The sequence below is a fragment of the Myotis davidii genome, unplaced genomic scaffold, assembly GCF_000327345.1.
Source record: "Myotis davidii unplaced genomic scaffold, ASM32734v1 scaffold889, whole genome shotgun sequence".
Taxonomy (NCBI): Eukaryota; Metazoa; Chordata; class Mammalia; order Chiroptera; family Vespertilionidae; genus Myotis; species Myotis davidii.
Genome location: NW_006299519.1, coordinates 275,139 through 302,990, shown reverse-complemented (window position 1 = coordinate 302,990; position 27,852 = coordinate 275,139). Strand labels below are relative to the sequence as shown.

General features: G+C 34.3%; 1 protein-coding gene across 6 annotated transcripts; it reads right to left on the bottom strand.

Moving 5' to 3' along the window:
* Positions 1-930: 930 nt before the first annotated feature.
* On the bottom strand, positions 931-26,123 carry AP1S2 (adaptor related protein complex 1 sigma 2 subunit). Of its 6 annotated transcripts, XR_001515795.1 has the most exons (6): positions 25,913-26,123; positions 19,363-19,471; positions 18,652-18,789; positions 14,236-14,330; positions 3,281-3,289; positions 931-2,434 (listed from the first exon to the last, which is right to left on the bottom strand). XR_001515795.1 is itself a non-coding variant. In XM_006775205.2 (5 exons), exons 1-5 carry the CDS (start codon positions 26,089-26,091, stop codon positions 2,387-2,389), a joined length of 483 nt encoding a protein of 160 aa, XP_006775268.1. In that variant the 5' UTR covers positions 26,092-26,121; the 3' UTR covers positions 931-2,386. The 6 variants fall into 6 exon arrangements, 5 of the variants coding, with proteins under 5 accessions (XP_006775268.1, XP_006775269.1, XP_006775267.1 ...); XM_006775205.2 differs by lacking the exon at positions 14,236-14,330 and having other exon boundaries at positions 25,913-26,121; XM_006775204.2 differs by lacking the exons at positions 931-2,434; positions 3,281-3,289; positions 14,236-14,330 and adding exons at positions 5,132-6,489; positions 7,173-7,222.
* Between the last annotated feature and the right edge of the window lie 1,729 nt (positions 26,124-27,852).

Sequence of the window (27,852 nt, the reverse complement as noted above, 5' to 3'; positions counted from 1 at the left end):
TATAGTATTAAAGGGCAGCATCATATGGAGGGGAAGAAGCAGTTTTTATATGTTTTTATTGATTTCAGAGAGAGGAAGGGAGAGATAGAAACATCAATGATCAGAGTATTATCAATTGGCTGCCTCTTGCTCCTCCCTCCTCACTGGGGCTTGAGCCTGAAACCCAGGCATATGCCCTGACTGGACCTCCTGGTTCATGAATTGATGCTCAACCACTGAGCACACCAGCTGGGCAGGAAGAAAGTTTTTAAACCACAGACCAGTTCATTATCCTGAAAAATGTCCATCTTAAATATTAATGTTTTTGAACTTATAACCTAATTACCACTTATAATTCAAAAATTCCAACTCTACCTTGATCACAGCCCAAGGGCCTGTTTTCAGTGAATAAATAGCAATGTGTTAGACTCTTATCAACCTATGGGTTGCGAACAATGAAAATACATCCTGCATATCAGATATTTACATTACGATTCATAACAGTAGCAACATTACAGTTATGAAGTAGCAGCGAAAATAAATTTATGGTTGGGGGTCACTACAACATGAGGAACTGTATTAAAGGGTCGCGGCATTAGGAAGGTTGAGAACCACTGCTTTAGAGGCTAACAGGCTCTTTAAATCGAGAACTATTTTTTTTTTTAGCAGACTAGCAACTTAATTTTATGATAGTTGTTTTTTTTCTGGTCCATAGATATTTCTACCTTCTCCCCCCCCCTTGGGCATGTACTATTTGTCTCTTTTTGTTTGTTTCCTCATTCTTAAATATTTATCTTTTTAGTATCTAACATTCCCCACCTGTACTATGAGTGTGCTAGTACCTCCAGTTCATGGGATCAAGGGTGGGGGGACCCAGTTGCTTTGGAATACATTTTATTACCTGGAGTAATAGGAGTTGCTCATTCCAAAAGAGTAGAAAAGTCAAGTTCATCAGGTTTTAAAAGCGGCATTTATTGATTGAAAATAAATGTGCAGATAGGCTCTCTGTAGCATGGAATCCACATTATTTTTTAATGAACTTGAAGTATATGAAGACTCCTTATATCTTCCATTTATCTTGTGTGTGCTTTTAACAACCACCACATTCAAATGGAGGTGAATTTTCAACGTTACTGAAAAAAGACCTTAGAATTTTTCCTTCAGCAACTCTCCATAGTTTGACAAGTTTTTGGAAGAGATAGATAAAAACACACTACAATAGTGTACATTGAACATTTATTACAACTAATTGGCGATGTGATGAGACAATGCACACATGGCCTGAATATTGGTCACAATCACAAGAAAGCTTAATCCAGCCCAGCAAATACAAATGAAAGTGTAAACCGTGAAGATGTGTTTACATATGGAGTATGTATAAAAGTGACATTGAAATAGCTCTTAAAAATATAGGGCCTACTAATGCCATTTTACCTCATTCAGCTCTCACTTTTATATGAAAGATGGTATGCTTATATTTTTATAAGATTTCTCATAACTATTTCTCAATGCTATTGAAGGGCAGGAAGCTCCCTAAAGTTTGCAGCACTTCTAAATAGCAGGAAGCAATAAAGGAGAGCAAAATAAATTTGGCTGCAACAAGCACCCCAGAAGGAACCTTAGTGCTTTAAATGACATAGTCAACACTGTGAAGAGAGTAACATTTTCCATAAGAATCTGTCATGAAGAATTCCTGGCAAGTCAACATTCTATTTTATTTTGGGGCATCAAAATCCAACTAAGTGACTAAAAGATTATGACCACAAAATTTGTCTCAGGAGTCAAATGTTCGTTGGCCTTAAAAATAATATGCTCATCATTATCAATCAATCAATCTCTTCTTCATCCCAGGTTTGGAATGTCAAAGAAATAATTTTCAGTGTAAAACAGTATAATTCCAATTTAGTCTATGTGTATTCCCTTTGTTTTTAGGTATGTAGTTTCCAAATAGGGTCTTTGGTATAAATTTGATGTTTTTCTTTTAAAGTTTCAACATAGTTTTCATTCATTTGATGTGATATGTCAATTCCCTTTATTCTCATATATACTGGAGTGCACTGGCTTTTGGCTTCTTAAGTTTCCTTTGCCAAAGACAGTAATTAATAAATGTATTTAACCTGATTGTCATTTTCATAAGATACCCAATTAAGAGAAACAGACCTATAAACCTTAAAATACCCAGGTACCTTTCTTTTTCTCTATCATTCTAATTTATGTAAGTCCCTTAAATTATCAATTGATTAACCAAAATTCCCTTTAAAAAAAATTGTGTAGGCCTGAATGAAGCAGCTTAGTGAAACAGTAATACTGACAAGACATCTTACACCATTAGCTAACATGGACATGAAGGCAGTGACCATCTACAGTGTGTGAAATGCCACAAGAAGTCATCAACAAGGGAGGAGAATTATGTCAGTCCAATCTCTTCAAGAACACTACGTGGGGTTTCAGCTTCCTGTGGAGGGAAAATGTGAGACTCTGGTAAGCAGATGTGGGGTGGCTTGAGAATGTGAAATTGACATAAGACTTGCAATTTTCAGAGAAGGAAAGCAGTTCAGTTGTATGGGCGTGTTCTGTGAGCCAGTGGTTATTTAGGGTTTTGTATCCCATACATTGGAAGCCACAGAATATTTTCAGCATGCATATTATATACATATATATATAATTTTTAAATCTTGTTGAAAGTATTCCATTGATTACTGACCAATAATTGCTGTAACACAAAAAGCAGTCAAACCCATTGGCAATTTAAAAAATCATTGCTACTGAATTATCTATCTACAGGAAAGGTAAGTTATCCTAGTGGTAAAATTCAACCCCCCTCCCCCTAAATAAAAAGCAGGGGAAAACCTGAGTTCTCCCAATTCTTCACATTGGGGGGGTGGGGGGGGATGTCACATGTATTTATAGAAATGTCTTCCTCTCAGAGTTTGTACTGTTTTTCACTTCAACTGACCCCAGCAGAGCTTCAGAAACTCACCTCTTCAAACCTCCCCAGGGCAACCAGACTTCAGTGGAGGCAACATACACACAAAGAATGTTCTGGGATAAAAGGCAGTGTTATCATATATAACAACCAATACTCATTTTTAAACATCAAAGGAAGACAAAGCCGGCATATCTAGAAAAAAAATTATTTAAAAAATTCCCGAAGTGGCTGATTTTGCACTTCACTAAATATAAAGGGACCAAGTAGATCAAATTTCAGTATTACTCGCAACAATTTTATAATTAAAAGGCATAGTATATTTTCATGAAGGAAAACAATGTAATTTTTAGTATCCAATAATAAATTACTTACTTTTGCATCCTAATTGTGGTACAGCACAAAATAAAGAAAAAAATATATTAAATCATAAATCCATATATTAGATGGTATGTAAAACACTACATGGAATAATCTTAACTAAATTACACTTAAACTCCATGGTCTGTTGCCTTATTGGGAAAGCAAGGATCAATAATACTTACCTTTATGTGTAGCGATTAAGGGAGATGAGTCTTAGTGCCTGATTTACAGGAAGTGCTAACCATCTGTTAACTGGTAACTTACACAGTTGAAATCTAAATGAAGGTACTTATCATTCAGTAGCAAATGAAGCACTATAAACCAACTCTCTATATGAAGTTCATATGATGACCTTTAGTATGTTTATATATTAATGAAAAAATGGGTAAAAATCAGCTTTGGTAAAAACAATTATTTTTTATGAAGTATTTTTGCTCCTCCAAAATTGAACCTCAACTTAACCACACTACAGAACTAAATATGAAAGATAAGAAAAGTTAAACATTGCCACAAGGTTACAAGCAGCAAAATACAGAATGGGGGGAATTTTACGGCATTGGTGACTCAGTTAACAACAAAAAGGTAACAGGGAAGAAAGCAGAGGAGTTATTAAAAACAGACTTAAGAGACATCAGCTAGATACAATGTTGGCCTTGTTGGAATCTGGTTCTAACAAACCAATTATAAAAAATACATTTTTCAGATTATGAGATTGACACAATAATACCTGCTGAGCTAAGGAGGCAGCTTGTTTTTCAGATAATTGGGAAAAAATGAACCAGGAATAAGATATGAGGAGTTACCTTTAATCTTATGGGGTGTGGTACTTATCTTTTAGGGATACATACTTTAGTTTCAAAGATGATGTCTAGGGCTTGCTCTAAAATACTGAGGCAAAATGGGGTGGTGGTAGCTGATGAAATAAGTAATCAGAGGATTCTGCTGATGGTTATTGAAGTTGAGCAATGTGTACATGAGGGTTCCTAGTACTATTCTATTTGCATGTCTCAACTTTCATGATATAGCTTTTAAAGAAAATCCAATGGAAATTATGTAACACTCCCAAAGAGTGATATAAGCCAATCTCTTTCATTTTTAATATTTAGCATTAAACATAAAATGCACTGAATCACATACACAGTAAAATGAAACAATTTAAAATAATTTTCATTTAACATTAAATAATTTTTAGTGTCATACAACCTTTAATGTATTAATTAAAAGGGTGCCTACATTCAGTTCTGTAGTTACCCATGTAAAAATGTCCCTCATCCTAATTCCCTGGAGCTGGCCAGATTTCCCCTGTGTGCTCACTGCCTGCAATCTTATATAGCATTTCCCAATGAGAACCATGTTGCATATCAAATATACATAAAATATTTGTCCTTTCTAAAGGGCCTAGATTCAAAGAATTATTTGCATATTTTATTCCTTTGAGATTTGTACAGGGAGTATATTAGAGTTTCTTTCAAATTGTGTTTAGAATAAAAAAATATAATTTTCACATGTTCACACTGAAATTGTAGCTCAAAATTACCAAGAAAAATTATTGCTGAAGAGTCAAATTCATAAAAACATAGAAGTAGAATGGTGGTTACCAAAGTTTGGGGGAAGAGGGAAATGAGGAGTTGTTTAATGGGTACAGAGTTTCAATTATGCAAAATGAAAATTTCTGGAGATCTATCACAACAATGTGAATATGCTTAACATTACTGAACTGTATACTTAACAATGGTTAAGCTGGTAAATTCTGTTACGTGTTTGCTTTTTTTACCACAATTAAAAAAATTAGCTGGAAAAACAAATGTAAAATACATTATCAAAAGGAATGGAGAAGAAAAAAGTCATTCACATGAGACAAAATACATGCAATACTTTTATTTTAGACATGCAAGGAAAGCTATTTCAGAATCTACTAATTTAAAGCAAGCCACTGTATACAGAAAACAAAAGAAGCAACATATTGTTATAGCTCAGCACACAACATCCAGAGCAAACAGGCATGAGACAATGCATATTTATGCATCATTAAAACCAGATAAATAATACATTGCAGGGTGGGATGGAGGGGAAAATGGAAATGAAAGACCAATGTTTCCCAGTGCTTTCGATGTATAATGCTAAATTTCTCATTTGATAGCCCATCTAGGTGCCATGGTAATGGTAAGAACTGATCTGCATGCCTGCCTGATACACATTTTCATGGTCTTCCTTTAGTGGTAAACCAGTTTGAGCATCTTTTGAATTTACTGTTTAATGATAGCTTACTTAACTCAGGCTTTGAACTCTCTAGGTATAAATAATGAATTATTTGGTACTTTCCTTTTGTAATAAAGTATGTTGCATGTTTTATTGAAAGTATACACAATAATGATCAATATTAAGAAACATAAAACCGTAGTTAATAAATCATAAGAATTTTAAATGAAGACTATATGATAAAACCATAACTATTCAAATATAAGTATTTAAACTGAATATTTGAATTTGACTATATATACTTAGTATTAATGCTCTGAAAGGGTTACTTACTATTAAATAGATATTGCAGATCAGATTTTCTGACATAGCTTTCTGTTTAGTTTTTAAAGGGATTGTTTGATCTTCAATAAATGTGGCATTACAAATTTCTTAAAAACTGTGTTTTACCTTAAATTATGTCACAGTACAGATTTTACTTGTGTTTCTGAATACTTTTATGTGATACATTAAACACATTAGCTCATATAGACTGTAATACAGTTACACTAAATATAAGGTTTTTTTCAACATTTGAACACCAAGCCACACTATGTATTATGGCACTGATTATTTGGACCTAGCATTTCAGCTCTATTTTCTTTGGTAAACATTGTAATGATTGCTAGGTTTTCTTCTTAACAAGATTAATCACAAATGGCTCACAAATGACATGGATGTGTTTAAGATGAAATATTACTAAAACATTCATAGGTCACATTTTTTTTCAAGAAGAAATTAAACCAGCTGCAAGCAGGAATAAGCTACATCAAGATCACATAAAGAATGAAAATAAAACAGAAAAGAGGAACAAAGTTACAATTGTAAAGGTGTTGATTTGAAACATTCTATTATAAGATGGTCACCAAGCTGAGGATATTTTCTTTCATAAGTATATCAGCTCTCTATTTCCTCTGTAAGAGTCTGCATACACGTCGAGTAGTCATTTAGTACACTGGGACATTAAAATATTCATGACGTGGCTACAAAAGAAATGCATATGTTCTTATACACAGTATACAAACTGACAGACACAATCAGATTTCTAGGTTTAGTGCACAGTAAAGAAAACTTAAATTTTTGATTTTGTTCTTTGGTTTATAGCTGAATATTTTAACTACTAAACAATGTCCAGGAGTTCACACTCATCTTTTAATTTTACTATATATATATAGATCTATATCTAGATATAGATATATAATCAAAATGACCTACATCCTACAGAATCCTAAAATATTTTCAGTGTAAGTCATCTGGTCAATGCTGAGTTAACTGAAAATGCAAGTATCTTCTCCCTCCCGCCAGTACATTCAAGCTCATCAGGATTTCATTCCACTAAGTCAAAGAATTTAAACCCTTAATGAAAATCATCACATCCTAAGGTGACCATAAACACTTTTGTAGACCCTAAAGGAAAATCTTTCCCAAGAAAAAGTAAAAAAGTAGTCACCCATCTGTATTTTAAGTAGCAATGGAGGTTTTAACGGTTCACTTAGCTTAAAAAAACAAAAATATCCAAAGACTAGGCCTTTGAGATTAAGGATATATTACTTTTAAGATAATCCTTTAAAGAAATCTCCAAACAGATTTGTTAAATGTCTATGCCTACAAATGTATGTAAAAAGATGTTTCTCACAGGTAACCTGAGGTGAGGTTTTAAACTGACCTTATAGTGTCCGGAGATGGATTTCTAGAGACGCCAAGAACCTCCTGAAACTAGAGGCAAAATTATGTGCAGATTTTTCTGAGAAGAGGAACCTTGGCCCTTCAGACTCCTTGGGATTATACCCCGACCAATATACTTGTGACTCAAAAAAAGTTTAAAACTTTTATATGAGTGCTTTAAAAATATCCTCATTTTAATATTTCTTCAACTTGGCACTTTGAAATGTTAGGCTACAAAGTCATGCAAATTGTTCCAGTAAAGTATGTAATAGATCCCTTACAAAATAACCATTAAATACAAAAGTATCTGAAGAGAAAAGCCAGTTAAATTTTAATCCTCAGATAATTCCTAAATAGTTTAAAGAGATAACTGCCCTTCCCCCCCCCCCGAATAGATTATACTGAAATGAAACAGCTTAAAATAATAATATTAATAATAAGTTAAACCCCCAAATGCTTCCTGTTCTTTTGGAAGCTCTCATTTTCCCAAGGGAATTCTATATCTGTATCAATAGCATTAGTGAGTCACAGTATTTAATAATACTTTTTGCCAATGAACCTCTTTCAGTATTCTCTGTGTAAAAAAAAATAATGATGGATCATTACAAGAGCAAAATTCCCTAATATCTGTTAAATAATTGGGACTATCCCTTGGGATTTAATGTAATTAGACTTTTCAGATAATGCTAAAATATAAATAATGAACTTATCATTGCAAACTGAATTATATATCCTACTACATTTTGATGCATGTCAGTACTCCAGCACGTATTCTAGTATGCTTTCTTACACCCCATGAAACTCTTGCTGTGATACACATTCATTCTGTTTTCTGGAGAGAGAACAAGAAAAGTTTAAGTCTGTCAAATAACCTTTCACCTAAATAATACCAATGATTTTGAGTACTTATACTATAGCTTTTAATCTATGTTTTCTCTCTTAATTTTATATCATGGAGCACTTATGCCATTAAAAGGAAAGTAAGTTTTTCCAAATAGGGCTGAGTATACAGCTATTCCTCTCCAGAGGAGACTTACTATGAAAGAGGACAAATAATTCTATAGGAACATTTCTCAAAGGTGACAGACCTTTCACTACCTTTAGGAAAGGGTTGGTGATAAACCAAACTATCTTTTATAGCCAATGATCCAGATTATTGTATTTAAACAAGAAATTAGCATTCATCAACTGTGAAGAATAGTCTTCATAGAAAGAAAACCTTGTTTATTGGAAAAACATCCTTTGAGAAAAGAAACCCTAAATAATGTATTCTTTTACCACATTTAAGTTGCTATAACATATTTTAAGTAACTTCCCATTTTAGACAGTGAGGGTCTAAAAATGTGCTATAAACAAATGTCAATGACCATTTAAGGTTGATTTTTAACAATGATAGGTATATCCATCACTAACCAAGGATTAAACATGACTCCAGTATCCTAGGCCCTTGTACCACCAGTACCTCTTAGGAGTTATGGAACACTTATATTTAGAATTAGGGAGGGTGAGAGTAAACGCTGCCATAACATACAAGGGGTCCTGTGCAGAATTAGACCTACTATCTTCTACTTTTCAGCAAACTGAATTTCTTAATACACTAAAACATCAGTGATGTAGATTATGTAGGAACACAAGCCAGAATGGAAATAGAAAAAGTTTTAATCCAGTTGTATTACACAAATACAAATAAAAAATTTCCCTTAGTACAGATTCTTGGAGACCGATTTTTTGAATAAAGATTGGGCACTTATTTTCAATTTGAAATGGGTCTTCAATCCTGGGCAATCCTTATGCTCATCACTGATTTGCTCCCCATTAAGTTTATTCCCAAACCTCAATATTTCCCTCAAACTTTCTGCCTCTTTCTTCTGTCCTCAGTCCCCAGCAGCTCTCCACTAGCTGATGTAGCTTCTCAACACCAAGAAAAATGACAACACTCTCAGTTTCACTCAACCAACTCGTGAGGAAAAAAGCAATCTACAGCTTTCCCACATTATCTGCTCAAGAAAGAAGGAAAAACTGGACTTGCCCAAGACCAGTGCTCAATTCCATTCCCATTCACCCTCCCAATATACGTTTCCCTTTATTCTATTCCTGTTTTTCATCAGTCTCTGCATTAGCTCCTTTTCCTTAGTATACATATGTTCAACTCTCCTCCATACTAAGAATAATCTTTTTCTCACCCCCCTACAAAAAGGACCAGATGGAGTGGGAAGTGTAGGATAACAAACATTGAGAGGAATTAAGTTACACCTGTTCTCAAAACCACCCATGTTCCTTAAAAAAGACAAACCCATTACCTTAAAATTCCCCAGACATTCACCATACAAGGCTGATGATACAAAGTAAAGTGATCTGGGAAAACTACAATGAAAACTGGAAAGCTAGAAATTATCTGAAGGCTTAAGGCTTGTTGAAATGAAAATTGCTAAAGTAAACTAGTGGTATTGAATCCAAAATTGAAAACCTAATCTTTGATTTTCTCTTTCTAGTAACAATGTAGTTAATGAGAAAATAATTTACATTTAATGAAAATAAATAAGTGTAATTTGAAATTACATTTCTACTCCACTTTTTCTTGCAAATGGGCATCATTTATTCCTTGCATTATAAAGTGATATCCTTTGTCCTTCATGTTCTAGAATACAGTAGTCCTTTTGATTACTTCTCACTGAATTCTGTAGCAAAGTCCTTACTCCCAAATCTAGAACCCTATTCCCTGTGCTGAAGAACAAAGGGCCAAAGGACCAGAGAGTATCCAAACTCACTAAGATCTATTTTTAGCAATGAATAAAAAGAAGTACTTTTTAAGTACCTTTTAGATGACAGTGCTCGCAGTGCTCATGGTGTCAGTGTTATTTCACAACCAGTTGTGAGCATTAGGAAAATCAAGTGATTTTTTTACATTAAGTTAGTAATGGGTGGTAAGAGCAATAATTGCTCCAGTTGGCATCTAAAATGGTAGAGTACACAAATGCTTCACTTTCCATGTTGAAACTTTCTAGCAAATTCTACTCTAAGTTTTACCTAATGGATCAACACAATGTATACTCTTCCATTCACACAGAATTTTGTCATTTAAAAAATAATAAAATAAAATATTTTATACTTATAATGTACTTATAATACCTGCTTATTTTACAGTTCTAGGAAAACGGGGGGTGGGGGGCTCAAACATTTTCAGAGTTAATACCATTAAGTTAATGTTGTGCTCCTAAATCTTCTCTTACTGGATATCCCTTGAGTATCTTTTCCATAACATTACATAGAAACTGATCTCATTTCTTTTACAGTCAGATTAACAGTTTCACGTATGGTCATCCTGTAATTTTCTTAACCTGTTTCCCACTGATGGACATTTGTGTATGTTCCAATGGCTTAATGTTATAGTGACCATGTGTCTTGGTGAATTTGTACGTTTGTGTATTGGTGTATTTGTATATTTCTGTTGGATAAAATTCCTTGAAGTATAACTGATGTGTCAAAAGGTATATACATTTAACCATTAACAGAGATCACCAAACTAATCTTCCAAAATGGAATACAAGTTTAAGTGCTCACAAGCAACAAACAAGAGGGTCTCTCTCATCTCTGCCAATCCAAAAAGAAACCAAAAATAGGTCTAACTTATATTTTAATTTATATTCTCTTAGCAAAAGGACCGTTTGTGTCTTTTCACCTATGATTGACTTATTCATAGCTACTGCTGTCTTTTTTCATTGTGTTGTTGATCTATTTCTATTATATTTGTCTTATTTTTTGTCTTAAAAATAATGATGGAGATAACTTAATTACATCTCTATAAACCCTGCTCTAAAACCTGTTAGCGATACATTACTTTCTCTGGCAGTTAACTGTACTTTAAAATTTTTTAAAGATTAAATTAGCAAATATAACTTTAGACTATGTGGAAAGTTTGACACATATTTTAGGGTAATTGTGTTTATCTTGTTCTTGCATTTGGATCATAACTTGAAATGTGCTAAATTTAATCAGGATTTTCCAAAAAACGATTTCTTGGAGTCACTGAATTTTAAACTCTAAGTATCTTTACTACATAAATTCTTTAAGGCTAATTGGGTATAAAAAAACACACAAAAAGTCTATATGCAAGCCTATATGTGCTAATTCTGATCATTTAACTATTCCTCCTTTAAGAAATTATCAAATTCCTAATGTGGATGGCAAAATGAGCAGACTCTAAGTGCCTGGAGGGTATATTCAATTCTGTTTCCAGGTAAAACTCAATTACCTTAATAGATGTTAACAGATTTGGTGGGTGTTGGGGGAAATTAAATTATGTAGTGACATCGTACAAGCTTTGCTGTGGGTATGTGCTGAACGCAACCATAGATTATCTCCCCAGGTACTGGTTATTGAGTAAAGTAATTTTGGTGAATCACAGAGGTGATTTTTCCAGGAATTTACATGTTCTTAAGGATATTTGTCCTCCTCTCATAATATTTAGGGTTTTTGTTTTCTTTTTTGCTCCTTCTACCTTTTGATTCATTTCTATTTAGTAATTTATACTCTGGACTATATACAGGGTAGGGCAAAAGTAGGTTTATAGTTGTAAGCACACAAAACACAGAGTTTATTCTTGTATTATTATTAAATATTGTATTATTTTCCATGAAACTATAAACCTACTTTTATCCCACCATGTATTATATTGAAAAGATGTAGCAGTCTTTAATGTAAACGCAACCTACAAATGGAATCTTTAAATATTCTATGGTGTTAAATTAAGCCAGGATTTCTCAACCAGTATTTCAGCACCATTGACACTTGAGGCCAGGTAATTCCTTGTTCTGGGAGGGCTATCCTTGTCACTGTTGGATGCTTAGCAGCATCTTTGGTCTTAACCTACACTAGATGCCATTAGCACCCCCCCACCAGTTGTGACAATCAAAACTGTGTCCAGACATTGCCCAATGTCCCCTGAGGAGGCACAATTAATTGCCCATCTCTCCAGCTGAGAACTACTGAGTTAATCTAATTATCTCTGGTTGGTGAGTAAGTTTGTGTTCTATTGTGTTTGCCTGTATTTGTTAATTTTCCTACAATGGGAATTTTTTAAAAACAGCAACAGAGGAAACAATAGAAGAAAATAAAACGAATGTGTTAGTAGGACAAAAAAGAACTCAAACCCTAAAATTTTTCAGAAAGCACATTTTAAAGAAAAAAATCATCACCAATAGCTAGTAATATGCTTTTTTGCAGGCCCCAACCCTAGGGCTCATGCAGTCAATTTAGTAAATCAGGATCAGCACTAAAAAAGGGAAGAATAGAATAGAAAATGTGAGATTGCAAAATAAAAAATAAGAGTATAATATTTAACAAAAGTTTTTTTTCCAGTTTATTTGTATGTAACTAGTGTGATATAAAATGTATTTATTACTGTGGGTTGTCAAATACTTTTGAAAATCAGGTTTATGGTTACTGAATATTTTAAGTTATCCAACTTTTCATTATTACAAATAACCCAGAGTAGCAAGAGTTGGCTCGAAATGAGTTAAAATCAAACAGTGGGGGAAGGGTGTCCTCAAAATTCTGAAAAGCAGACAAATACAGAGAGCTCAAAAACACACAAACATGGAGCAAAATGATTGCAACGTGAAAACAAGTGACCAAGCACATTGGCCAAATTGTTCCTTATAAACTATAAAGTCATAGGCAAGATTTGTTCGCCTTTCTGATTTTTCTGTATCTGCCCTTCAGTATTTTCCATTTTAAGGATTAATGTAATCACATCTCACTTATACAGAATTTGTTCTAGCAGACCAATGAAGTTTATCTATAAAAAATTCAAACCTTTTCTCTCCCCCCCATTTCTCTCTCTCTTCTCTCTCTCTCTCCTTCTCTCTCTCTCTCTCTCTCTCTCTCTCTCTCTCATCACTTTAAAAAACCAATATACTATGGTGAGAATTAATAAAGAAAATTGAAATATGCTAGCATAAAAGACTACAGCCTGGCCCTAGCCAGTTTGTCTCAGTGGATAAAGCACTGCCCTGTGGACTGAAAGGTCCCGCGGTTCAATTCCGGTTAAGGGCACACGCCTAGGTTGCAGGCTCAATCCCCAGTAGGGGGCGTGCAGGAGTAGCCGACCAATGATTCTCTCTCATCATTGATGTTTTTATCTCTCTCTCCCTCTCCCTTCCTCTCTGAAATCAATAAAAATATATTTTAAAAAAAACAAAACAAAAGACTACAGCCTGGCTAAATTTTAACCCAATTTAAAAGAAAAAGAGTTAGGCTTAAAGGTTTTAACATAAACAGTGGTAATTGTAAAGGATGTATAGGAGTTCCTCTAAATAGATTTACATCAAAATGCTTTTTCCTGCTAAATGATATTATATATATATTTGAAAGCATCTATCTATTTAAAAACAATGTAAGATTCTTGAGTTTCAATAGCATGCCAAAATATTCCTAATTAGTAAAGTTTTAATTAAAAAACCCCAAACTTCGTATTAAAAGACAATGTTATTAAATCCTTCCAGAAGTACTTATTAAAATAATTTTAAATTACAAAAGATTTATTTTTTAAAGAAATCACTTTTTTTTAATGCAGTCCAACATATTGCTACTTCCACAAAAATATCGCATAGTACTAAAATATATCATGCAGCCCCAGCACTAATTTCCATAGAGCACCACTTTCTAGACAGGCAGGTTAATAACTGCAAATTCAATAAATCTATTCATAAAGTGTATCATCTCTAAGTAGAAGCAAATTCATGAGAGTAATGCTTGCTTTTGGTACCTCACTTATTTTCATTTCTCAGGTTGTTTCAGTGAGAATACCAACAGCAAACAAAGCTCAAAAGGAAACCCCCACAAATTTCAAAACGATGCTGTTAGTATAAAAAAGGCTGATACATCTCAAAAAGCACTGATCAACACCATCATGCATCTACCGCTGAGGGTTAAAGCCCAATGCCCAGTAGTTAAGTTCGGATCTTCACGGATCAAGCAAGGACTTGGTATCATCTTGCGTGCAACAGTCTTTGCATAACACTCCATTTTATCCATGCCACAAAAATGGTAAATTTAGTAGTTACCAATAAATAAGTTGGGGGTCAAAGGGACTAAAGTCTTAGACTGCTCTTTATCATAAGATATCCTCAGACAAACCTCCCCATTCTTCATTCTGGCTCTATAAAATTAAGGAGCAAAGAAAAACTGTTAAGTGCCTTACTTACAAAGAAAATGCACTCTATATTCCCTTTGTTATACGTTAATAAAATGAATCCAACTGTACCACTCCCCCTCTCTACCCCCCTAAAAAGTCTAGCTTAAAATAGATATTTAATTGGTATGTGTAGGGGGGAGAAATGTTCAAAGTACGGGGGGGGGAAGAATGTCAATTTAGTAATCTCAGCATGTTGCATTTTAATTTTTTAAAAATCTAGTTAAGTACCAGTGGCATGTTAAGAAAACATATTTTAAATTCCAACAGTCAAGCATTAAAAATTGGATAATGGACAAAATTTTCTGGGCTTTACCTCCAAATCTAATTATGTATTCATAAAACCGAATACCAAAAGGAATAAACACAGTTCAATCTAGAATTATCAAAAGTAAAACCCTTGTTTACCGAGTAATTAAGTAAAATAAAAAAGGTATCTTTATTACTTAATCGCAATGTCTGATATGTTAACAATTATCAGAGTACACATTTAAGTTCCCAATATTAACTATAATATGCTAATTGAAAATCTATTTTATCCACTACTGTCTACCCTGTTTACCTACAGAAGGACTACCTAAATAAATGAAGGACTACCTAAACAAACTACATGACATTTACATATTGGGTAAAAAGGAAACTTTAAAGAAATTGTTCTAAAGAAAATAAACATAATTAAGGATAGAAATGTATATTTCACAAATTAAAAAGGACTAAAATCAAAATCATTTTCTGATTTGCGTATATCTTTAAGCCATCTTTGTTGTTTAAAAATAATTAATTTAAGTAAAAAAACCCGACACCAAACAGAAAAATCACAATATAGTTGACCCTTGAACAATCACCTACTGTGTGTGTGGCGGGGGGTGGTGGTGTTAGGGCCACCAACGCCATGCAATTGAAAATGTCTTAATGTACTATCACTTTTGACTCCCCCAAAACCACAAGATGTCCCTTAGTATCCTTGGGGGATTGGTTCCAGGATCCTTCGTGGCTACCAAACTCTGAGGACAGTCAAGTCCCCTACATAAAATGATGTAGATCAATGCATACAGTTGGTCCTCCACATCCGGGGACTCCCAATGGAGGAGTACAGGCATTTATTGAAAAAAAAAATCGCATATAAGTGGACCTGCAAAATTCAAACCCGTGTTGTCCAGGGTTAGTTTTACATGAAAAACTAGGTTAAAAATCAATTACTTAGAACTTTTACAAATTTACGGCTGCATTTAAGGCTGTCTTTACAGCTATAGACTAAATACTACACCCCAAATTATAAGACCAAAAAAGCTACTTTAGATCTATGTGTTCTGATGAATGCAACAAGAAATGATCTGAAATATATGATTTATATCCAGTATATATCCAATTTAAAAATTCCAACTATTAATAATTTGGAAAATGAAATTTCCAGTCCAAAAAATAAAAGATGGCATTGGACATCTACTCTGTTCAATACAGAGAAATGTCCAGGAGAATGATGAATTTTTAAAATAATATTACTGAGGAACACAGAAGCTGGTATTTAAAACAGAATGTTTAAAATATACATACCATGACAATACACGAATGGGGGCTGGGAGAATGACAAGAGCACAGTGGTTAAGACTTAACACAGCCCTGGAGTCTAGGATACCTGGGTTTGGAATCCTGGTTTTGCCAGCTGCTACCTAGGACTAGTTACCGGACCCAATGAGCCTCTACTTCATTTGTTGCAAAGGCTCTCATGACTCTCAGGGCATCCTGAGGATTAGTATAGGATGCCTCATATTTAAGTGCTCAATAAGCATTAGCTATCATCTTACTTCTCTTTTGTTGTCATGGTTTCCATATAAAAATGTTTTTGGCAGTTTGTGGAATGATTTTTCTCATCTTATTCCATCAGCTATTATATGAACAAAATTTTCAAATATTCTTCCAGAAATGTAAACATGTATCATGTATCAACATATAAATGAATCCATTTCAGGAAACAAGCAAGCGTCTTTTCACCTCTAGATTTCATGTGACAGTATGTTGGTGAATAACTCGAATAACCCGTTAACCTGAGGCCTTACTCCCCAAGCTATATAGACTGTAGCTTGGCTTCATAATGGCCTTATCCTGCAATGTATTATAACTCACTCTAAATTCATAATAGACCAGCCACCTGCTGCCTTCCCAAAAACTGAATGGCAAAATTAAGAAAAACGATTCACTCAGACCACTGAATAGAAAATGTCTTAATGTACTATCGCTTTTGTTTATGCACCAAAAAAATGTAAACATAGTTATAGATAAGAAATAGAGCCAAAGTTCTCTTCTAAAGACAAGAGACTTTGTTATTTTTTAAAAACTAGGGTGAGATGAATAAGAAAATTTTACACAGGACTATACTCATACTATGATGTCTCTCCATTCCTACTTTCCCCAATTGAAGATGTAAAAATACTACTTCAAAAAGGGAGACATTACTTACTACTCTAATACTTCAATAGGGGAGAGACACACACACTCACATACATTCTCTCACAAATAAATATGAACCTTTAGTAACTTTTTTTATCAGCTAGTACATTACTTGCAATACATGCTATAAAGTAAAGTTAGCATATTTGTCATACTCTAAAGTCTAGCAATTTCCCAGTACAGTTTTAAAAAATCCAGACACAAGGAGATATCAATACCCTAAACAAAACTCTCCAGAAAAAAACCCCCTTAAAATAAAAAGTTTAACTTCAATAACTTTAGAAATGTTTTAAGGCAAATATAATTAATCAGGAAATGAACTTGGAGGAAATACCAGGATCTGATAGAACAGACTAGTTCCATAATAATGAAATATGAAAGTGATCAAGGGAAGGGACAAATATAGAAAATCTCCAATTATTGATTCTGGTTCTGACCTAATTTTTAGGAAAGTCTGATCTGTGAACAGCAAAATAATGAGTACTAACCCTAAAAATAACTTAACAAGAGTAGACTATGAGCTTGCAATCAGCACACCTGATGTTAAAAAAATTCTCCCCAATGACATGTTTGCAATCAATTAATAAACCACCATAACAAACTGTACACATGTGGAAGAGGAGCTATGTTCATTTCACTACTGAATAGTGAATGGCATCAGGGCAGCTAATAAAATGCTTCACTTTTGCAGGTATCTTAACCACTGTCTTGGTAACTCAAGATCACTAAATGTATAATGCATTGTCTCATATTTTATATATGTGTGGCCCAGATGATGTCATCCCAACTTTGAGCAATTTCCACAACTGACATAGTCAGTGACTGATGCAGAGGGATTATAGAGGTCAATGGTTAAGAAGTTATAATGGAGAAAAAGAGATTTACCCTTCTGTTTCAACAGAAGTTCTAAAAAATTGGATTTAAAGAAAACATATGAATAAACAAAACAAAAAGTCCCATACATATAGAGAACAAGTTGGTGGTTACTGTAATGAAAACATGCTACATTTGTTATATTGAGTAGTCCCTTCTTCTTATGCTCTAAGCTTTGTTTGATTAAAACCACAATTATCACTGAAGCATAATTCAACTTGGTACCTGAATTAAGGTATCATTAAGTTTTTAGGAAAAGGTAGCCTTATCTATGAAATTTTAAACTTCAGAAATCAAAGGTACAGAAGCATCAACTATACAATTAACCCAGAACAACTGTAGAAATTAGGACGGGAAGGAGGTTTATTAATGGCTCTAGTGATATCAAGACAAGAGAAGAATGTAGTAGCTTGACAGAACATGTATTGTTATCTAAGAGCAAAGAAAAGTACTTTTCAGTTTGTTTTCCTAACACAAAACTATAGGGTTCTACAAAAAGTAATTATAACACTATGGTTTGCTTGGCTACATTTGCACTTAATGGACATGAGGTGAAAATATGAAATTTGGAATGAAAATGCCATAATCTCAGTCAACTCCTGATTATCTACATTAATGAGAAAAGGGGTTATCTTAAGTAATTCAGAACAATGGATGGAGAGTTCTCAAATTACTGTTAATATCTGATGAATTTTTTCCCTTCTTAGTCTGTCCTTTAAAGGTTTAGACTCCAGTTTTTTGAGGTCCAAAACTGGCCATCAATATGACAGACCATTTTCAAAGTAAATGATCCATCCATAGATAATGGAGTTGACATGACTGACATATTCCAATTAATAAACTGCACACGGACACTGCATGCCAAGCATGCTTCAGAGTAATTTCTGAAACTGTGTAAGAATGAGAGATGACTGACACTTCCTAACAAAAGCAAAACATGCTAGTGTCTAGAGAACTCCCAGCTTACCTCCTGCAGCAGATCGGCCTGCTCGATTGCCTTAAGGACATTTTTCTTAGATGTTTCCTGAACTTCCCCTCCCAAAAGAAACTCATCCAAAATAAAATAAGCCTTCTCAAAATTAAAGATGATATCAAGCTCACACACCTGAAAAACAAAACAAACAAAAATAATAAAGCAAAAGATAAGTATAGAGAATAAAATCTGACCAGAGTGAATCCATCTAAGTTCTTTCTCAAAATGGCAATCTTGTTAACTAAGCATCATTTATTTAGTCAGTTTAATTTTCAAATCTCAAGTACTTGAAAACACAATGCCTACATGCTAAGTCAGACCAACTCTGCATGGGCAACTTTTCTACTCATAAAAGCTGATCTTTGAAAATACCCATTTCCTGGGTAATGTGATTATAACTGCCAACAAAAATATAAATTCTTCACTAAGCACTTCTATATATTACTCTTTGCAGTTGGACTCCTTTCTATTTCACTATTTTAAACCTCATTCTAACCATCATAATTAAATGAGTAGGTCTGTGGGGTCAAGCAATTTTGGCAGTTAACTGATTGACTAGGCACACTGACAAAAAAGAGTCTTTCTTTCTCTCTCCCACAGTTACTTTCAAAGAATCAGAATCCCCAAAACAATCAAACTTGTTATAGAAAAGATTAAAGAAATAAAACTATGGCATTCAATTCCTTAAAACAAAATGCTACTCACACTGCCAAAATACTTGTCAAGTAACTCCACGTAACGATGAATTATTTCCAGGGTAATTAGCTCATTGTCCTGATCCTCAATAGCACAGCAAAAATACAGACTAGCGTATCTGTAACAAAAACAAATGTGAAAAAAAATTTACCCTATAATCATAGTTCCTAAATATATTTTCATATCCTATTGTGAAAGATCCCATGTTTATACAGCTTATTTCCTCTTTTACAATAGTACAGATTAGTTTTTTCCTAGATTACAAATGCAATAAATGCCTAAGAGAAAATCTGAAAAGTATAGGCAAGCAAAAAAAGAAAATAATAATTAATAATCATTCAATCACACAATCTAGAAAGAGTATTTTGCTCTTCTGCCTTTCAGGCTCCTTTCTATGTAGATACTAAAACATAACTGACCCAGGTTGTTCTGAAGTAAAATTAATTTTAAAACAAAATGCACTTCATGACTAATTCAAACTACAGGTAAACAGGAAAGAATATAAACTCTCCAACTGAAGGACTTGCTGATATTGAAGGTATTGTCAATGTGAAAACAATGTTCTGGAATGTTTTATTAAAGTGTAATATACACAGAGAGAAGAACCCAAGTCATAAATGTATAGCTTAATGAGTTTTCAAAGTGAACCTGCCCGTGTACCAGCGCCCAGATCAAGAAACAGATTACTGAACCCCGTCTCCTAGCCTCTCCAGGTCACAACCTCCCACCCTCATGGGTAACTACCATCTTGGCTTCTAACAGCATAAATTATTTTTAAAAAGGAAGTTTCTAGGATTGTGCAATAAACCCCAAGAAAAGAACAACAGTTCCAAGTTATTATAGAAGTTAGACAAAAAGAAGAGGAAACTGAGACCTCGCCTCAATTTTTCCAAGTTCTACCTTGTTGAATTGAAGTCTAGGTTATTCTCCCTTGAAGGAATAAGGTTGATAAACTCATATTCTCCTCCAAATTAGCATTTTAATGGTTATACTTAACCCAAGAAAGCCAAAACTTATTAACATACAATCCTTCAAGGCATATCAAATGACCAAGTCCTTTGAGGAGGATTAAAAGAGCATTTTCAAATGGTTTAAGTGTATTTAAGGGCTTTACAAAAAAACAAACCTAAGACATTCTGAACAAATTTCAGTTGAGATTGTGATTTTCGCTGAGTAGCATTTAAGTGATTTTTAGAAAACACAATGGGCAATTTACTGCTCAAAGCAGTAATGCAAATATATAAATGAGCACAATCTCCATTCAATGAATTCCTGCTCTTCAGTGTGAGAATAACTATTTACATAACAACCTACTAATTTCAATATTATCAAAAACATCTCATCTTACTTGATCTTTCCAACAGCAAGCATCATCATCCTTGATTACAGAAGACAAAAAAAAAAAAGTCCAAGAATATAGGACCTGATAAGTGGTTGTACTGGGACAAGAAATCTGGTCTTCAGACCTTAACTCCAGGCACTTTTCCATCTACCACACCAACATCCCTTGTCATACACAGCATGACTTTTTGCCATATTCATTCTACCTGACTTCTACATCTAGTCATTTATTTAAAACAGGGTAGGAGGCATTTGAATGTGTTCATTTATTATCAAGAAGGACATAAGAGGGCACCACCTCCAACTTGAACAAAGCTTCTCCCTCTTTTTCCCAGCACTAACCTGTGTTTGTTTATCTGTTTAAAATGCAATGAGATATTATAACTCTCCATCCTCCTGAATCCATACTCACCAAATAGAGTTTTGAATTTGGGGAAGTTGATACAAAAGACACATTAAGATGCTCTGACTTAAGAAAACTAAAGATTAAAGGAACTGATATTAAAAATGCTAGATTGAAAACCAGACATAACTAGCTAACATGAACAGAGTGCTAAATGATTTCATTAGAATTTACTACTAGTTTTGGGTAAAATTTTTAATTATAAGATTTTTTAACTTGAATCAGTCTAATTTAAGCCCCCCCCCCCCCCACCAGGATGCAAAAATCAACAGTGACAGTGCAATATTTAAGTTAATACAATGGAAGTATATGCCCAAAATAACTTTTAAAACTAAATTTCATCTGGTAATACCCTATAGCTACCAATATGTTAACAGTAGATAGGAATTCAAAACAAAACAAATCCAAATCAAATCCACAACTGAAGTTTTCATTGTATTCAGTTGCGAATAAAATAGCAGCCATTGTTTTACACCATGTACTAATGGTATCAACTTCATTAGAAATAATCTGTCTAGTTTGTGGATAATAACAGTTACCTTCTGTCGAAAGGATGTGAGCTTTTCAAACTTAGTTATTTTTCAATTGTCATAATTTCCCAATAAAATAAACAGCTCCAGCTCCCTATGTGACTATGTCTTGAATGAAGCCATTATATAGCCACTTACAGGTATAATCTTTAGAACATTCTATAGTTTCAAGTTTAAAATCTCAAGGATGCATAGCTGTTATTTTTGTTTCTTCCTTTTGTCTTGTTTGCTTCAATATATCCATTGCATCAAATGGACTCAATGAAAAGATTTTTTTCAATGTTACTGTTACGTAATCTAATGCTTGTACAGTCCTTGCTCCATAACCACCGTATTGCCTCTTTACTTACAGATCAGCAGCATTTTAACACTAGTCAATTCTAAATATTTACTTCTAATATTTCTAAAATATTAATTTAAATATCACCAGACGGATGCGTCTTAAGCACCAACCAGTAATATTAAACACACACACACAAACACAAAAACCTCCACAACACATTGTCTAATGTTTGCTCTTGCTCAGAATGGTAAAAGAGCAACCAAATTAAATGAATTCTTTATTGTAGGTGAGCATCTAGTTATCAGGATTATAAGAAGGTACTTCTTTCCAGAAAGCTTAGGGGAGAAAGAGAAACATAATAATAACGGGTAACATTCATTGAGTCCTCATATTTTACCATTTTAATCCTCACAAAAAACCCTTCCAGAGATACCATTATTACTTTTATTACTTGCATTTAAGAGACCCAGGCTTAATTGAGCAACCTCCCCAGGAACAGTGATTTAACTCCAGAGCCCAAGTTTTATATTAAAAACTATAGCCAGGAACTGTATTAAATAAAGTAACCCAGCACCTGGCAAAAATTAAGACATATTCAAAGCAATATTTTAACAGATTTGAAAAGAGATAAAAATTGCTACAGTGATTTAGTAAAAGATTACCAAGAGAACCTGAAGTGTACTCCCTATTTTTAGAAATGGCTTTAAAAATTGAACAATGAGCTCACTTTGTTCTCTTAGTGAATATTTGTAAGTCTGACTCTGAAGTAAAATTAATAATAGACTAGTAAGAAGAAACGTATGTTTAGTTATTTTTAGCGAGTGGATTAAGGCTTACTCTAATTACTGGCACTCAGAGAGCATCTGAAAGTGCCTATTCTTACATTCAAAACACATGACTTCTCCGCAGTCAGCTAAATATCAGCTGATGGTGGGTGAATGTAACTAAATAAACTGTTCTCGATACCCACAGTGTCATTAAAATTCTTTTGTTAGTAAAGAAAATCAATACAGTGCTCTTCGAGGAATTCTCAAGTTAGTAATTTGGAGACGCATTATTTTTTAATTTTAAGACTTTAATCCAGTGCCTCTTCCATAACATGCTGCACAAAATAGTAATAAAAAAGCATAGTGCTCTGTCTTCAAAAGATCTTGAGAGCATTTATTATAGAGATGAGGAAACGAAGCCCAAAGACTGGTTCAAAGTCACAAAACTGGCTAAAGGCACAAGCAGAATAGAATTCAAGCCCCCAGATTTTCAGTAGGTTTTTTCAGCTATACTAATTTTATCCTTACTTCTTTCCCACCGCTCCCTCCCGACAGGGAGAATTGTTATGCAAAATGCTCAGAAGGGATAAAGTGGAGGAGACTACTTGAGGAAGGAAGACAGACAGCTAAGTGCTAGTTCAGAATGTCTCTGGAGCTAAGTGGTAATTCTTTTGCCTGAAAGGTCTTCTCTTCCAGCTGGACTAGGGACAAATAATCACCTGTTTATGTGAACCAATAAATATGTCCTTAGTACAATAGGTGTTTTCAGTATGCATAGAAAAACGGATTAAATTTAACTTTCGTATGTACATTTTATCTTGATAAAGCCTTAAGTGCACCTTTTATTTATAGGAGCTTGATGCAAGTATCAGAGTCAGGTTACATTTCCCTTTATAGCCGTTAAAAGAGAAGTCAGTGGCTCAACATGGGTAGGCTGAACTGCATGTAAGAACACCAACTAGTGCTTTTCATCCTTCTGTTTTAACAGGCCATTTCCTTCCGCTGCAGGAATCTCCATTCCTGGGATTCATTCCCTTGCTGGTATTTTCCTCCTCCACACGGGGGACTCCTTCCCCTATCTAGAAATAAGCTTAAGTCTCACATCTTTTTAAAAATCCTGTCCCCCACTCCTATGTCTGTGGTTGGTTACCACCTCTTCTGTCCTTCAGTGCAAAGCTCCCCAAATAATCTATACTTACTGCTTAAATGTCTTCACCTCTTCACCCCACTTTTTGGAGAGTTCTGTATCTTGTATTCCATTGAAAATGTTCCCACAAAGGGCACTGTATGAAATGCTCACTGTAAAATCTAATAGTCTTTCTTTACTGTAATTGAACTTTATGCAACATTTGGCACCAGTGACTCTCTCCTCTTCACCATGTTACTGACCCTATGCTTACCCTCTCCCCCTTTTCCTCCTACTTGAATGTTGGTGATCTAACATATTATGCCTAATTACCCCCCAGACTTCCATGCCTATGCCAAGAAAACTAGGCATCTCCAAATGGGAGTCACACAGGCATCTCAAAGTCAACTTACCTACCACCTCACCATTCAGCCTGTCAGTGGAACCAGAAATGTGGAATCCCTCCATTTCCCCCCGTCTTTCACTGCCCTCCCACCGTCTAGCAGTGACCAAGTCTTATTAAATTTACCTGGGTAACAGCTCTTTCCACCTGCTGAGCACACAGCAAGAGGTCTTCTTTCAGGGATTCATTATAATTCGGTCTCCAAACAGATCTCCCCTCAGGTTCCAGTCTCAGTCCTTTCCCCCCCACCCCATTCTCCGATTACAAAGAGCAAATCTTTTTTTGATCACTGGTCAAATCCTTTGCCTTCAAGCTTAAGATTTGAGCTGTAGCCCCTATGTCAGTCACTAACCAGCATATGACCTTGGACGAGTCACTTCTCCCAAATCCTCATTTAAAAAAAAAATAAAATTGAAGTTTGATCAACAGTAGTAGTTTTCAAACTCAGGAACCATCTATACAGAGGGTAGAGGCCAAGTGAGCAGGGGTACAGGATCCCAGTTTTTATTCCACAAGAGCACCTCCACTTCCATTTGTTTCATTTAAGGTTCTATCCTTGGGGCAAAAAGCTTTTTCTTTAATCGTATGAAAAGTAATATAATTTATATGTCAAGTTACCTCAACTTAAAAAAATTACTTAACTAGATATTCTAAGACATTTTCCAGCTCTAAAATGCTATGACTTTTCTCAACAAGTAGTAAATCGAACACTGAATATAAAATCACCCAAAGATGACTAAATTCATTTTATTGGAGAAAGGGTTCTACAGTATTTTTTAAATTCTCAATGTCCTATAATCTCCCTTACTTCCTCCACTATATCCCCCACAATATGTACCATCCACACTTGGAGTGGAATACAGGAAAGCTGCGATAAAACCCAGATTTCTCTTCAACCCTCCTCGTAGTCCATACTGTTAGTTCTCTACACATCCCCCATAGAAGAGAATTTTTCACATGCAGCAACCCTTGTATCTTAAAAACAGTAAATTATTCCTAAGGGTAAAGAAATAGGGGGGAAAAAACAAAATAATTATATTTCTTTTAACATGATTAGAACAATCTTGAGAAATTTATTTTCATATACTTAGAATTTCAGCTGCTAATAAAAAATATATGCATTTTAAGAAAAGATAAGTGTTAAAACATTTTTACTCTTTTCTTGGCAAAATTATCAGATCTAATCACACCTCTACCACAGCAACAAGTATACATCAAATCAATAAACACTACTAATAGATCCTGTATATACACAAAATTTTTAAACATTTATAGGACTCAAACGGTCTATGTATTCAAGGTGTTTAAAAATGAATAAGACTCTAAAAGTCAGATGAAAGGCATGTCAATTATCAGTCTTTATAGATAGAAGAGGGAGAAAATGCTTATCTAAATTCAGAGAATTACTCACGACTTAAAATACTGATTCTATTTCCCCCTGCAAAGGGAAGAATTCATTGAATTTTTCTAAAAAAGATGATTAAGACTTTAATTATATAATTAGTTTTAAAACAACTTCCCTGATGTTATCAAGTTAGCCTGGGTAATAAAAGCAAGTTATTTTTTTAAAAATACAAAGCTTTAACTTAAAACCTTTTTCATCTAAATCATTGTTAATTGTTCTCTCTCAAAAGTCTGCAATTTCCAGATTACAAATGACCAACGTTTGATTCTGCTTTCCCCTTTCTGAAAAATAAAAATTATACCTCTTGTAAACAATCTTCAGATCTCGCCACTCAAGAAAGCTGCACATTTTAGGCTTCCGTGCTAAAACGGTTTGAACAAGTTCTCTTGTGATCTTTTTCTTCTCTTTGTCTGATAGTGGGACATACCATTTCTGCAGCCGAAGCTTTCCCTGACGACTAAAAAGCAACATAAACTGCATCTGTTAAGATAAATAGAATCAAAATTACATGCAATACTTTGATTCAATAAAGTTAAGATTAAGATGACATGTTTCACAGAGAAGCTTGGTGGACAGGGAGTTTAACTGATGAATCATTAGTAGCCATCAATATTTCTATGCCAGTTAAAATAGTCAGAAATTCTTGTAGAAATATATTCCCACCAAATGCAGAGCTCCCCACCCCACCCTGTTCCACTTAGTTTTGGAGTCTGCAGAACAAAAAGAAAAACAGGCATTAAGTTGTAAAGTGAAAATTTTGTGGTAGAAGAAAGACAATTCTTGCAATTTAAGAAACTATTGTCTATCTGTGCTATACATTCCACACTCTCTATATGCATCCAAAGAGAACTGTTAACATCAACTGGGTTAGGTACATTTGAAAGAAACAGAAGACCTACTATTTTTCACCCTTAGGCTGTTCTTGTTCCAGGATGAATTACTTGTAGGCAGGCTGCTATCACTTAGAATGCTTTCTTCAGTTTATGCTTACATATTTTATTTTATTTATCTTTATTTTTCAATTACAGTTTACATTCAATATTATTTTTATGCTTACATAGTTTAAACAGATCTAAAACATTAACCCCAAATATCCCATAAACGCACGTTTTCCTTAATAAATGCCTAATTTTATGTATCCCTTCTCATCTCACTTTTTAAAAATTCCAACATAAATATGCACACAATAAAGTGGTAATGTATTATGAAAAAGAACATAAACCTTTGAAAAGCCCAAATAATGTACATTCAAAAACATTATACAAAATACTTCATTTAAAAATTTTAAAAATAGCATTTACAGATGGAGTGGATGCCGAATTCCAGTGTATTTTACATATACTATGTTGTATATATTTATTTGGAATCTGCAAATCTGTTGATTAGTCTACATGTTTAATTTTCAAGAAAAACTTCTTGTAATTCAACTGATCTTAAGTATAAACAAATAACCATTGTTTCTACAAAGGTAATTTAAAGGTAGAATTCAGACAGGTATTTTTATTTCTTTTAACTATTCTAAGTTCCTTTAATAGTGTTACTGCAAGTAAGATTCCAGCCTGATTCTTAATATTCGCCACACCATCTTGAATTTGAACATGGGGTGGGAGAATTTACACAACCAATTTAGAATAAAATGGGTCCTAAATTTTGCTCAGAAATTATTGTCGCTTTTTGTACTAATCCAAACACGCATCAGCAAGATACTTAGAAAGGTATGATGCAGCAATTTAACTTTATTAAAGTTAAAATTGGCTATCTGCGCCTCACTTAAAACACTTCACTGGCACAAAATTAACGAACAGTATTTGTGGTATCAAAGTGCCTCCCATTCGAGTCCTGTTAAGATAGCGGCGTTCGAAGAGGACAGCAAGTAAAGCATCAACTGGACAACGTTTAATGCAAGCCCATTTCCAGAACTTGGGAGAGAACAGACCGGTATTCCAGGATCTTGGTGGCCAGGAGGGGTGGGGGGTTGCTTTCGGAGTAAAGGGCTTCAAGGCTGTCTGTACCGGGGTTCTATATCCCCCTCCCTAACACTTTATAGGACGAAGAAATAATTCACTCTTTAAAATAAATGATGTGCAGATACGGGACGAACAGCAAGACGCAACTATTTTCTCCCTCTTGTTAAAAACAATGCTTTGATTTTGCCGCCAAGCACAGGGGCACCTCAATTCCTCGAGACTGCTATGAAAAACAATGGGCTCGGCCACGGAGCAGGCTCGGGGCCAGCGGTCC